At 38.0% G+C, this 14847-nt stretch overlaps 1 protein-coding gene across 1 annotated transcript in view; it reads left to right on the top strand.

Moving 5' to 3' along the window:
- Positions 1-2104: 2104 nt before the first annotated feature.
- Positions 2105-14847, top strand: part of LOC149138140 (phosphoserine phosphatase, chloroplastic-like) — a 225675-nt gene continuing 212932 nt past the window's right edge. Inside the window, exon 1 of the mRNA XM_089449156.1 lies at positions 2105-2497. Coding sequence (XP_089305282.1) covers positions 2230-2497 — 268 coding nt within the window. The 5' untranslated portion in view covers positions 2105-2229. The remainder of the gene's footprint in view (positions 2498-14847) is intronic.

The following is a 14847-nucleotide window of genomic DNA, read 5'->3' as shown; positions in this document are numbered from 1 at the left end:
TCCACCAGTGCAGCGATATTACATAATTGACAATCTCTGGGCAAAGGGGCAACTCAAATTTGGTTGGTAGAGGGGAAACCCATCAAAGCGCATCCGTAAATATAATTGGAGTGTCAAGGCTATTCGGAGAAAGACTACTGGAACAGGACGAATGAGATACCTGCGTCACATGCCTAAGAGGGACTTCTTGCAGCGCATGCAAAGGAATAACATACTAAAAATACAGTTCTGAGGGGTGCCAAGGTTTCCAGGCAGATTTCAGAGCATTCGAGTAGGTGCACAGTGAGGAGGAGTGTTTGGCATGCCAGGCTGAGAATGGCAGCAAAATAGTAGATGGCAGAGCTGAAATGCACACAAATGCCACAAAACTAGTGGCTCACACAAGATTTGAACAGGTTAGGAAGGTACCTGCTCTGATACCATGTTAAACACACACATGGCAACAACAGAATATTAAAGATAAACAAGAGAGTACATCTATTATTTGACAATGATATACATTTATAGTACATTCGTGTGACCATTGGGTTCCATATCCCAAGGTCTCTTGGACTCTCATCGCTGTTCACATTCTACATCAACCCATAGAGGATTAGGTGTCCAACAAATTTAAATATTATTTTTCAAAAACTAGCCGTTTAATATAGCCATTACATATTAATATTTTAATAAATTAATATCATTATTTAAATATTAATTTTCAAGCACTAGTAATATTTGGTTTTAATAAATTAATTTAAATATTATTTTTCAAAAACTAGCCATTTAATATAGCCGTTACATATTAATTTTTAATAAACTAATGAAATAATATCATTATTTAAATGTTTTTTTTTTAAAAATTGGTTGTTTAATATATCCATTACATATTAATATTTTAATAAATTAATAAACTAATATCATTATTTAAATATTATTTTTCAAGAACTAGTAATATTTGGTTTTAATAAATTAATTTAAATATTTTTTTTCAAAAACTAGAAATTACCTATTAATATTTTTAATAAATTAATGAAATAATATCATTATTTAAATAATTTTTTTTCAAAAACTAGCCGTTTAATATAGCCGTTACTTAATAATATTTGTTTTTAATATATTAATAAATTAATATTATAATTTAAACATTATTGTTCAAATATAGCCATTACTTGAAATTATGTCTCTACATTGCTCTCTATTTACGTCTTTGTCATGGTCTGCGTCTTCATCTGGTTCTGACATGAACCACACTTGTTGATTCGAAAAACATTCTCTCATGTGATTTCTATCGAAAGACTTTGTTTATAATACTCTAATTATAATATCATGGGTTGATATTATAAGGTGTCAATTCTACATGCCAAATAATCTATAACTCATTTCATATCACATTTGCTTGTACTACATTGCTTTTAATTATTAAAAAAACCAATTTTACATAACATGGGTTTTAATTATTTAATTTAATTAAAAACACTAACTTAGAAATAATAATGGTTTATATAATTAATAATATAAAAAATAAATAATATAATTATAACTGCTAATTCTAATTTTATAATTAAATATTAATTTAATTTAATATTCAAAAGTAAAAGTAAAAATAAATAAATAAATCAATTTTTTTAGCAATTAAATTTTAACGGTTAATTTTTAACAACAAATTAATAACTGCTAAGATTTGGATGCATCTCTGCTCTATTTAAACATTTGGATAAATTGATTTTTTCACCTTCGTCTCAAAAATAAGCTACATTAGATAGTTAAAGTCCACCAAAATTTAATGATCTAATTAATTAGAAAAACAATCCCACTATTAATATGTATCACAAAAGTCTGAAATCTAACCAAATATAACTAATTTAAAATAATAATAATAAAAAAATATTATTATTAATAATATAAAAAGTATAACTAATTTAAAAATAAATATTAATATTTAATTGTTTATAAATTTTCAGTGATTAATTGTTTTATATTATTAAAAATATTATATATAAATTGAATACTCATAATTCACTTAGTAATAAATAATTATTATTTAATTAAATTAAAATTCTCAATTCGCACTGCCATTTCGAACATTCCATTCAAAACAGGGTGTGAAATCCACACCGGCAACAAATATGTCGAATAGATTTTCCGGGGTTGGTGGGGTTGGTAACACTGGTGGGGTTGGTAACACTGGTTCATATTTAACGAAATGACGAAGAAGAATTCTCGCTCCACGGATTCCAGTCTTTAACAATGGCGGGGCTAAGCGGGACGGCGTGCTGCAACCCTGTTCGATCACCGTTAACTCGGTCTTGCCCGTCAGCCGTGCTGATTTTACGTAATCCATTATGTTCCTTCAGTGCGGATCTCTGTTATCCTCCGCTGTCAGTGGGCGCCGGGAGGATCAATAATTTGGTCTGCTCCGCGATGAATAAGAGAGCCGGTGGTCACATAATACACGCCATGGGAGCTGAAGCCAGCCCGACAATGCCTCATGCTGCTAAAACTTCGGCTTCTGAAGGTAAATCATTTATTTATAGTACTTGTTTTTAATCTACGTTAATTTGCAGATATTTTGTACAGTAAATTTGGTGAATTGGGATGCATTTTATTTGAATTTCACACTGAGGAGGCGAATTCATAGAAAAAGAGTTTGATATTTTCAACATAGTTCCGTTTTTAAACGAGATCCGTGACACAGATCTATTAATCACATGTCAGAAAATCGAGGCAATAATATATATATATATATCCTACGGGGTTAAAATCTTTGAGGGTGCAAACTGACAAATGTCACATTGTCGAACTTGTCACTTGTAAATCTCAAAAGCTTAGGGATCACCCAATACGAAGTCATGGCATTATCCCTTGAAAGTGAGGTTCGCTCATCACTAGTGCATTTTATATTCATAATATATATTGGGATGGTGATGGGTTTATGTTTATTAGCGACTGAAACCCTCAAGCCTTGTTTCTCATTCGGGTCCATTTTTCTGTTTTGTTTCCCGTCTTTGGCAACAGAAACTAACACATTGTCCACAACCAGTTGGAAAGGGGCATACTTGTATTTGGCTAAGAAGCTATAATATGGCGCATATATTTTACCAAAGTAGTCTAAGACTTACTCGTGGCCCCAACTGCATTGCTGGGAGTGGGGCGATCTCCCTTAGATCGTTACTCTAGTGATGGCGTAATATGCCGCAATCCCCACCATTTAACTGATACCCATCGACATTGCACTTGTTTGCAAATTTATAGGTTCACGGGCTGCTGGAGACATGAGTAGTAAAAGAAGTCATCCACTTGTCGACATGGGTAAATGTCCCCTTGTCAACTTTAGAGGTTCACTCAGCAAAAGGGCCAATGTCCCCTTGTCAACTTTAGAGGTTCACTCAGCAAAAGAGCCATTATTTGGGTATGAAAAATGAAATGCAACTAATACAAAATGTATGCAACAGTGCAATATGATATGCAACTAACTAAATGCTCGTTTGGAGTAGTAACCAGAGCTAGCCATACAACTGATAGCAAGGGGAATATTCTACCAATACCATCATAAATGAATCTGAATCAAACCTCTTGATTCCCTGCCAAAGTGGAAAGGCCTAATTGTTGGAAAGGGCCATTATTTGGGTATGAAAAACGAAATGCAACTAATACAAAATGTATGCAACAGTGCAATATGATATGCAACTAACTAAATGCTCGTTTGGAGTAGTAACCAGAGCTCGCCATACAACTGATAGCAAGAGGAATATTCTACCAATACCATCATAAATGAATCTGAATCAAACCTCTTGATTCCCTGCCAAAGTGGAAAGACCTAATTGTTGGGAACACTTCCTTGTCATAAAAGCAACAATCTGAAATGAAACAAGAAAAGCTATATAACATGAGAGGTAATAGCCTACTACTAATGCATATGAATAATTAGAGATTCTAAGAAACCAAGAATAGTCTACAAATTGCCAAGTAGCTCTATTTTCATATCAAGTGTTAGCAAGCATAAGATAAGTAAGTGTTAAAATTGGCAACTAGGGCCAAATTCCACTTTGGACAACTCATTTGATGGAGATGATTATTGCATTGAATTCCTCTTTTCAAGATGACCAAAAGCGACCTAAAGATCATTAAATTTGGATAAGCAGAAATGTGTTTTTGAGTTTATGCCCACACATGTGCAATTGTCAAGGTCGGCCACATCATCATGTAGGCTCATAAAGCCCAAGACACATGTCTCCACCCTCAACGACTTGTATAAATATGAGAGACCTCAAACTTCATTTGGCATCCTCCCATCACACACATTCTTCTCTCTCCTCATCTGATTGGTTTGTACAACTTATTGGGCATCTCTTTTCCTCACACGTGTGGCGGCAAAATGATGAATTGCAGGATGAATTACAGGGCTAAAATTTTAGTCTGTTGTAGGTTTGACCAGCATTGACCAAGGGTGTTTTGACCACATTTGACTGCGATTTTTGGGTTAGAATTTTGTTTTTGGCAGGCCACATTTATTGGCATAGGAACCAAGGCATTTTGTTGACTATGACCGCAGACTGATCGTAGGGTTTGTTAAATTATGCAACTAGGGTGAAATTCCACTTTGGAAAGATCAATTGATGGAGATAATGGTTGCATTAAATTCCTCTTTTCGAGAGGACCAAAATCGACCTAAAGATCACTCAATTCAGATAAGGAAAAGTGGATTTTTGAGGACAAGCCCACAAATTCAAAATTGTCAAAGGTCGACCTTGGGTCAAAAGACACATCTCAAGGATAAGATGGCACCCCTCAAGTTGCATATAAATATAAGTGCCTTCATGCCTCATTTGGACATCACACAACACACATTCTTCTCTCTCTTCATTTGTTTGGTTCGTACAGGTTAAAGGGCAGCTCTCTTCTCTTCACATGTGCGAGGATCTTGGAGGCAATCTTGACTTTTCAATTGGACAGTGTGACTGTAGTTTGACCAAGTTTGACTTCACATCTTGATCTCCTTTGACTTGCAAAAGTTTGATTTCTTGAGGCTGAGTTGACTGGCACTAAAACCGAGGCAATTTGGGCAGTTTGACTGGAGTTGACTTTCTGGTTTGACTGCAAAAAATTGCAGACAGGGACAACAGACTATCTCTCTCCTTTGACCGAGTTTGACTGCATTTTGAAGACTGTTTTGGGCTGACTGTGATCAACATTTGAGGCCGAGTTTGACTAAAGTTGATCGAGCTCCTAAAAGGTTGTGTTGACCGTTGACTGCTGACTAGTTAGGGCTGACTGCACTGCTGTTGACTTGGGCAGATTACAGGAGGTTCAGATTTGACCATTGTTGACCACTTTGAATAATAGTTTGATATTGAATATTGACATTGGATGTTGGCTAAGTCAAAGTTTGACTTTGACTCTTGGATGATGTACTCTTTTTGCTGAACATTTGAAGACAATCTAATAAGAAGAAGATTTGCAAGGGTTTTCCCCACAGTGGGTTTTGCCCTGGTCTTTGACCAAATTTGTGTCTCTTGTCTCTTGGTTGTCTTTCTATGTGCATTTGTTTATTTGTTCTATCTACTATTGCTCTATTGTCATTGGAAAATTGAAGAAGTGAAATTGAGAAATTGAATGCTATTAAATATTGTTGAAGTAATAGTTGCAACATAGAACAAGTGATGAAAAATTAACATGGTATCAGAGCTGAGGTGAAGACAAGCCCAAGAGACATAGAGCAAGAGCATCCATCTCTCAAGAAGCTGATTGAAAAGGGAAAATCTTTTGGTAAAAATGTCTTCCTCTTTCTTCAAGGAGCATGAAAAGCTGGGTGATTCATCCAATTTTGCTGCATGGAAAGTCAGGTTGGAGATCATAGCTGACAACAATGATGTGTTGGACTTCATTCAAGGAAGAATACTTGAGCCTCCAGAAAATGCTTTCGCTACTATAAAAAACAAGCATAAGAAAGGGGAGTTAAAGGCAAATAAAATTATATCTGATGGTTTACAAGATAATCTACTTGCTTATGTTGGAAATTTGAGAAGGTCCAAGGACATGTATGACAAGATTGCTGGCATGTATGAAGTCAACAATTTGAATGAAATCATCTCTTTGAAAGATCAACTCAAAGACACGAAGATGAACAAAGGAGAATTCATGCAATCATACATAATGAGGATATCTCGTATTAGAGATCAATTGCTAAGAGTTGGGGAAATCACACCTAATAGAGAAATGGTGATTGTAACTCTTAGAGGCCTCCCTTTCATTTGGGAAACTTTCATTACTACTATAAGCAACAACAACAGGGCATTTGAAAGAAGCGATGATAGAAGGAATGAAAGAAGAAGAGGCTCCCTCGATGATCGTGATGATAACTTTCGTCCTCCAAAAAGGCCAAGAAACTCTAGGTAGGAAAGCAATGTTACTAAACAATTTGAATATATTCTTATTTCCACATTAGCTAGTTCATCTCCTCCACACTCCTGGGATAGTTGGCTGGTTGATACCGGGGCTTCTCATCACTTTTCTGGATACAAGGAGGTTCTCTCTAATTTGGTAGAGAGGGAGACAAATCTGAACATTATCCTTGGTGACAATACCACTCATCCCGTAAAGGGCTTTGGTTCTGTCAAATTTCAATTGAACTTTGGGGAATCTATTTTGCTTCATGATGTATTATATGTGTTGGGATTGAAGAAGAATTTGGTTTCGATATCTGCCTTGGAGGATAAAGGAATGAGGGTTGCATTTATTAAAGGAAAAGTACTTACTTGGCCTATTGAATCCTACATGAGAAATGCCTTCACATTGGGAACTAGGTTTGAAGGACTCTATAGAGTCACCGGAAGACCCCTTCTAGCCATGGTCCATAATACAAATCTTCAAAGCGAGTTGTGGCACCGAAGGCTAGCCCATCTACACTATGATGCACTTCCTAAGTTGAAGAAGTTGGTCTTTGGGATCCCCGATGTTCAAGCTCAACATGATGGAGTATGCCCTGGGTGTGCAAGTGGAAAGAAGACAAGGGGACCATTCCCCTCTAGCAAAAACAAGACGGAAGAAATCCTTCATCTCATTCATTCTGATATATGTGGTCCAATGCCTGTGCATTCACTTGGGGGTCATCTTTATTACATCACCTTCATTGACGATTTCTCAAGGAAGACATGGATCTACTATTTGAAGCACAAGGATGAGGCATTCAAAATATTCAAGGAATTCAAGGCTTTGGTGGAAAATCATACAGGGAAGAAAATAAAGATCTTTAGGTTTGACAACGATGGGGAATACATCTCAAATGAATTCATAGACTTTTGCAAGAAGGAAGGAATCAAGAAGGAGACCATTGTGCCTTACACTCCCGAACAAAATGGAGTGGCTGAGAGAAAGAACAAGTCCATTGTGGAAGTTGCCCGAGCTATGCTCCATGATCAAAAGCTGCCAAAGTTCCTCTGGGCTAAAGCAACAAACACAGTGGTATATGTTCAAAACAAGTTGCCTCATCAAGCTTTGGACAACAAGACTCCCGAGGAAGTATTCACAGGTGTCAAGCCCAATATTGGTCATCTCCGAATTTTTGGCTGCCCCATGTACTTCCATGTGCTGAAGGACAAAAGAAACAAGCTAGAAGCTACATGAAGGAAAGGTACATTTATTGGATATAGTGAAGATTCTAAAGCATTTAGAATATATATTTCTGGTCAAAGGAAGGTTGAAGTTAGTAGGGATGTGACATTCGATGAAGATGCTTCCCTTAGAAAAGCAAGGGACCTCCCTCCACCTACTCCTCCTGAAGACAATAGTGATGAGATGGATATCCTAGAAGGTCCTTCTGTGCCTGAATCTGAGAAGGAGATCGTTGATGATCCCATGGAGCCTATGGACCCTTTGGATCCTCCTCCATGCGATCCCCCTACAAGGAAAAGACCATTGTGGCTCAAGGACACATTACAAGATGCTGAGAAACATGTTGCTGCTCGGGGAACTTTCAAGGAAAGCAAGAAGCCATGCAGGTACCAAGCCTATGTTGTAGCCATGAGCAAGATAATTCAAGCTGAACCTAGTACCTTTGAAGAAGCTGTGAAGGAACAAGTCTGGAAGGATGCAATGGCCAAAGAATATGAGTCCATTATGAAAAATGATGTATGGGATATTGTGCCAAGACGAAAGGGAAAATTTGTGGTAACCTCCAAATGGCTCTACAAGATCAAGCATGGGGCTGATGGAAGCATTGAAAAATACAAGGCAAGATTTGCAGCGTGGAGTTTCACTCTAAAAGTGTGTAGCCCGCGATTTTGATTAGTTATTGGCTAGATGCACTCAAGAGGAGACAAGGATGATGGAGAGAGATAAGACCTCCAATGGAAACGAGCCTACTGCATTCTCCGCTCATGCAAAGGGGAAGAATAATGTTGGTCCAAGGAGACAGGGTCAAGGATTCAAGAAGGGATTCAAAGAAAGAAGAAAAGGAAGGTGCTACAATTTTAACGGGCTCGGCCACTGGCTAGAGAGTGTCCTCAGAAGAAGAATTCTCCAAGGGATGACGTCAACATCAACCACAACAATTTCAAAGGCAATGACAATCAAAGGCACAACAGGTTGAACAACAAAGGAAAGACGAATGCTCCCGTTTCTCGTGTTGACACCTAATCTTCATGATTGGGTGAATTTTATGTAAATAATTAAATTAGGAATGTGAACAGTCATCGGGAGATGAACTGAACATTCACTCCCTATTGTATATAACAATGACCTACCTATGGAATAATAGGAATCAATTTTACTGCCTATTGGAGTTACTACCTGGCCTGACATGGTATCAGAACCAGCTCCTTGTTTTAGCTATTATGCTCCTGTAACTCCTCTGTCTTGGCCTCTGCCTCTGCCTCTGCCTTATTCCAGCGCTGCTCTGCCTCTGCCTTATTCCCCTCAGTCCTGAAATAACCTAACTCTGCCATATTCCTTTCCAGCGCTGCCTCATAACGCATCTGTCCATTCTGTCCAGACAGAAGCGCTGTACGTTAAATCTTTTTGTGAATAGCGCTGTCATGACTGCTGATGTTATTATGAATAATACGTACTAGAATATGGCGAGAAGGCTTCCAATTATGTTCGAAGGTGAGGACAGGACGTTTAAGCATTTGTTGTTGCGTCAAGTTATCGCCATACCAAAGATATCTATCGCCCAGCTTTGCAGATTGAATGAATAAGAGGGGCTCACTCGTTAACGAACGCGAGAGTTCATTTTCCTCTCTACAGTCAGCCTTCCCATTATTGTTTAAAACGCTGATACGCTGTTTGATGATACGCTGTTCAGTGATACGCTGTTTATTTAAATCGTTGTCCCATTAGTGTTTAAATCGCTGTCCCATATTTTTTGTTTAAAACACTGTTGGTGCCGCCGCCATTCTGATGCTGCTGCTGCTGCTCATTCAAAGCCTTGTGTCTGTAGCCAAACAAATAATAGCACATAACATCTGTCTGTCTCTTACGCTGGTAAATGCCGAAATTCTTTCCAATTGCTATTTTCGACCACAATTGGCTTGGTTTCTTCTAAATCAATAGCTGTGCCCTAAAAAATGGTAGAGCATTGCGGCTGGAATGTCGAGTAGGAGCTAGAGGCACATTGGGCTCTCATTCGATCCTCGCTGCTATCTTATCTTGCGAAGCATGCAAACAGTTAATTGTGATTGAAGATCTCGGAGCTTCGGTGCTCTGTCTGAATTCGCTTGGCCGGTTCTCAATAGAATCCACAGCGGATTTGAATGCAAAAGGGGCTCACGTATGCATTGAAAGTAATTTGCGTTGAACAAACATTGTTTCAAGTATTGGATGCTCGGAGGCTAGTTCTCTGAAACATTTTTTAAAATCAATTGTGCATGAAAAGTTACACTGACATTCTACATGTGCTGAAGTTTTTAATGTTGTGCTGAAGTTTTTTTTTTAAACGCTGGATGCCACTGAAGTATTTTTATAGCTCTTGGATTTTACAATGCATTCAATCATATCTATGGTGGGAATAGTTCTCACAGGCAAGGAGAACTATCCTGAATGGTCCCGGATGATAAAACACACCCTCATCTTCAATGAGTTGTGGAAGGGAGTGTGTGTCGGAGAAGGAGACTATGACCCAGTACAACCTACCTCAGACAAAGAGCTCGTCATTTGGGAAAACAAGAACAACAGAGCTTATGCATTAATCGCAACATCTGTAAATGAAGAGGTGAGTCGCCATATTTCGTCATATTCAACTGCCTTTGAAGCCCTACAAAAGCTGAAAGAGCTCTATGACTCACATCCTGCACTTGAAGTTGTCCAACTCATGATTAAACTCTTCACTCTTGAACTGCAAAATAATGATCCTCTTGCTCTTGCATCTGAAGTAAAATCTATAATGCATGATATCAAATCCACTAAGGTTGAATTGGATATTCCTCTTATTGCTTTTCTCAAGGCACTTTATCCTACTTACTCCAATTATCTTGAGTCTTTGCAAGCAAATGGAAATCTCAAAGATATAAAACCTTTGACTCTCTTGTGAAAAAGTTTGCTAAAAGAGAGAAAGCTTTTGGAAAGAAGAGAAAGAGAGAAAGCTTTCTTCAATAAGCGGAGACTGTCACATGACTTATAGAAAAGATTTTTTTGAAGATTTCACTGACAATGTTGATGGAGCAGTATACTTTGCAGATCAGTCAAAAATCAAGCCATCAGGGCTTGGCACAATCAGTCTTCAAAAAAATCTTTTCTATAAGTCATGTGACAGTCTCCGCTTATTGAAGAAAAATGGTGTTGCTGGTTTGCCCACAATTCCTAGGAAACATAAGCAATGTGATGCTTGCATTCTAGGAAAGCATAGCAAACAGTCTTTTCATGATTCACATTCAAGAGCACATAGGAAGCTTGAACTCATTCATTCAGATTTATGTGGTCCAATGCCTGTTCCTTCTGCAAATGGAAATAAATATATCATGACATTTATTGATGATTACACCAGAATGTGTTGGGTTTATTTATTGAAGAACAAATCTGATGCTTTTCAAACATTCAAGAATTTTCATAAATGGATTGAAAATGATGCAGAATCTCATATTGGGTCTATTCGCACTGATAATGGAAAAGAATATACCTCAAATGAATTTGAAAACTATCTTCGCCAACATGGGATCAAACATCAAACAACTGTGCCTTATAATCCCCAACAGAATGGTGTAGCTGAAAGAATGAATAGAACAATCTTGAATATGGTACGATCTATGCTTTTCTTCAAAAATGTAAAGATAATGTTTTGGGCTGATGCTGTTCTATGTGCTGCATATATAAAGAATAGATGTCCATCTAATGCTATAAGAAACAAGACTCCTTATGAATTGTGGTATGGACATGTTCCTTCGGTAAAACATCTCAGGATCTTTGGTTCCACCTGTTATGCTTTGATACCAAAGGTACATAGAAACAAACTTGGTGCTAGAAGTCGTAAGTGTATCTTCCTGGGGTATTCAAACACCTCCAAAGCATACCGCCTCTATGATGAAGTAAATAAAAAGTTTGTTGTATCTAGAGATGTAATTTTTCTTGAATCATCCAAATCTGACAATGTTGTTGAGCGGCAACTTGATCGCTTGGATAGCTTCGCAAAAACGAAATCATTTCAAGAATTTGATAATCAGATTCCACATCTTGAAGGGGGGATTCCTATTCTAGATCAACATGTGGAATCTTCTTCTGAAGAACACTCTCCCCTGAATGAAACTCCAACAACGGATGATGCTTTAAGTGATGTAATTGATAGAATTGGGAGACTCAATCTTGATTCAGTCCCAACTCAATCAACAGAATAGTCTAGACCATCTCAGAAAGGTCCCCCAAAGTGGCTGACAAAGACACTTGAAAGTGTTCATCCTGATGAAATTGGAAAAACAGGGACCAGAAATTCAAACCGGCAAAATGGAGGTGATGTAGATGACTCTAATTCACCTGTTGATATGGATGTTTCTTATGATTGTGAATTGAACTTGTCTACAGATTTTGAACCAACTTCCTTCAAAGAAGCTGCTTCTCATGATGAATGGAAAGAAGCGATGCAAAAGGAGTATGATGCCCTCATAAAGAACGGCACTTGGACGCTGGTTGATCCTCCATTTGGAACCAAACCAATTGGCTGCAAGTGGGTCTACAAGAACAAGTACAAAGCTGATGGCTCACTTGACAAGCACAAAGCTAGGCTTGTTGAAAAAGGTTTTGCACAGAAGGAAGGGGTCGATTATGAGGAAACTTTTGCCCCACAGCAAAATGGGCCACCATCCGAACACTCTTTGCACTAGCAGCTTAGAACGGTTGGAAAGTCCATCAAATGGATGTAAAAACTGCCTTCTTGAATGGAGATCTAAAAGAGAATGTTTTTATGTCCCAGCCTGAAGGATTTGTTGTGAAAGGACATGAACATAAAGTATGCAAACTTGTGAAGTCCTTCTATGGCCTCAAACAAGCACCGTGAGCCTGGTATGAAAAACTAACTGAGCATTTTCTGAAACTCAACTTCAATCATTTTTGATCTTGATGATGCAACTTTATGTGTCAAGAAAGTTGGCAAAACAGTTGTATATCTTGTGGTATATGTAGATGATCTTTTAATGACAGGGAACAATGAAAGCTACATTGCATCCATAAAGAAGGAATTAGGGAAAAGTTTTGAAATGACTGATTTGGGCTATGTTCATTACTATCTTGTCATTGAAGTAACCCAACATCCAAAGTCCATATTTCTTTCTCAAAAGAAATACATTGGAGATTTGTTAAACAGATTTGGCATGACAGAGTGCAATCCTCTTACTACTCCAATGGAACAAAACTTAAAGCTCACATCTATTGAAGGAAAGGAATTTGAGGATGCAACAAAGTATAGACAGCTTGTAGGAAGTCTCATCTACCTCACTACTACCAGACCAGACATTTCATTTGCTGTTGGAATCCTCTCCAAGTTTATGCAAAAGCCTTGTGAGGGACATTGATCTGCTGCAAAAAGAGTTCTAAGGTACTTGAAGGGAACTCAAGACCTTGGGATCAAGTATACACAGGTGGACGACTTCAGCTTGATTGGATACTTTGATTCAGACTTTGATGGAGATAAAGAAACTGGGGTATCTACTTCAGGATATGCTATGAGTCTTGGATCAGGAGCTGTCTCCTGGAGAAGGATATGCTATGAGTCTTGGATCAGGAGCTGTCTCCTGGAGATCACGCAAACAATCAGTTCCAGCAGATTCCACAACAGAAGTAGAATACGTGGCAGCAGCTGAAGCAACGAAAGAAATTGTGTGGCTCAGGAAAATTCTTGAAGATTTGCAGGTAAAACAAGTACAATCAACCCCACTCATGATTGACAATACCTCTGCAATAAAGTTGGCCAAGAACCCAAAGTTCCATGATCGAACGAAGCACATCAATACTAAATATCATCTGATTCGACATCATGTTGAGGCCAAAACAATTCATCTCCGTCATTGTTCCACAAATGAGCAAATTGCAGACATCTTCACCAAAGCACTTGGAAAGGAAAAGCTTGAACGATTCAGAATGATGCTTGGACTCACCAACATACCTTCAGATTAAGGGGGGGAATGTTGACACCTAATCTTCATGACTGGGTGAATTTTATGTAAATAATTAAATTAGGAATGTGAACGGTCATCGGGGGATGAACTGAACAGTCACTCCCTATTGTATATAACAATGACCTACCTATGGAATAATAGGAAATAGTTTTACTGCCTATTGGAGTTACTACCTGGCCTGACATCTTGAAATGGAAATGGTCGACCTCCCAAGAGAATAAGAAATGCTAGGTATGATGAAAGTAATGTTGGAGAAAAACAAGATGAGTTTTATCTTATTTCCGCTCTATCTACTGCCTCTACTATGTATATGTTGGATCATTGGTTGATTGATGGTGGAGCCTCAAGGCACTTCATTTGGTGCAAGGAGGCCCTCTCAAATTTGGTTGAAAAGAAGACTAATTTGAAGGTCATACTTGGAGATAATGCTACCTACCTCATGAAAGGGATAGGTTTTGTCACCCTTCACTTGAATAACGGTCAAACAATTCATCTTCAAGAAGTATTGTATGTGCCCGATTTGAAGAAGAACTTGGTGTCTATTCCTACGATGGAAGATAAAGGCTTTAAGGTAGCATTCGTTGATGGAAAGGTACGTATTTGAAAAAGAAACCCTAAAGCATTTACTCTTGGATTTAGGGTTGACGGTCTCTATCAAGTTGGAGGAAGTCCTTTGGGAGCTTTGGCAAGTGATGCTTTTCTTCAATCTGACTATGGCACCGAAGATTTGCCCACTTACATTACAAAGCCTTACCTAGGGTAAGGAAGATGGTCACATGTATGCTTGAGTTCAACATGAATCAGGAAGGTGTTTGTCAGGGTTGTGTCGCTGGGAAACACACTAAGGGACCATTCCTTTCTAGTGAAAAAAAGACAACCGATATTTTTCAATTGGTTCATTTTGACCTGTCTGGTATGTTGCCCGTAACATCATTAGGAGGATACTCATATTATGCAATCTTTGTGGATGATTACTCTCGCAAAACATGGATCTATTTCTTGAAAAAGAATGATGGAGTGTTCAAATGGTTCTGTTATTTCAAAGCATTGGTGGAAAATTAAACAGGGAAGAAGATCAAGATGCTAAGGACCGACAATGGAACCTGTTATCCCCTAAGACGTACACCTAAGTGCGGGAAAAGTTTCTAACTCCGCAAGGTATAATCTTTAAGGCACAACCCTCAGAGTGGGGGCTGTCGCCTATTCCCTACTCACTCTGTTTAAGCTCTCTTCTAGATAAGCTAAGGGCGGTAGTCCCTAAGGATAGTTA

The sequence above is a fragment of the Pinus tabuliformis genome, chromosome X, assembly GCF_031772625.1.
Source record: "Pinus tabuliformis cultivar Carrire ecotype Pingquan chromosome X, CPIR1, whole genome shotgun sequence".
Classification (NCBI taxonomy): domain Eukaryota; kingdom Viridiplantae; phylum Streptophyta; class Pinopsida; order Pinales; family Pinaceae; genus Pinus; species Pinus tabuliformis.
The sequence above is the reverse complement of the archived record's forward strand: the minus strand, read 5'-3'. Positions and strand labels throughout refer to the sequence as shown.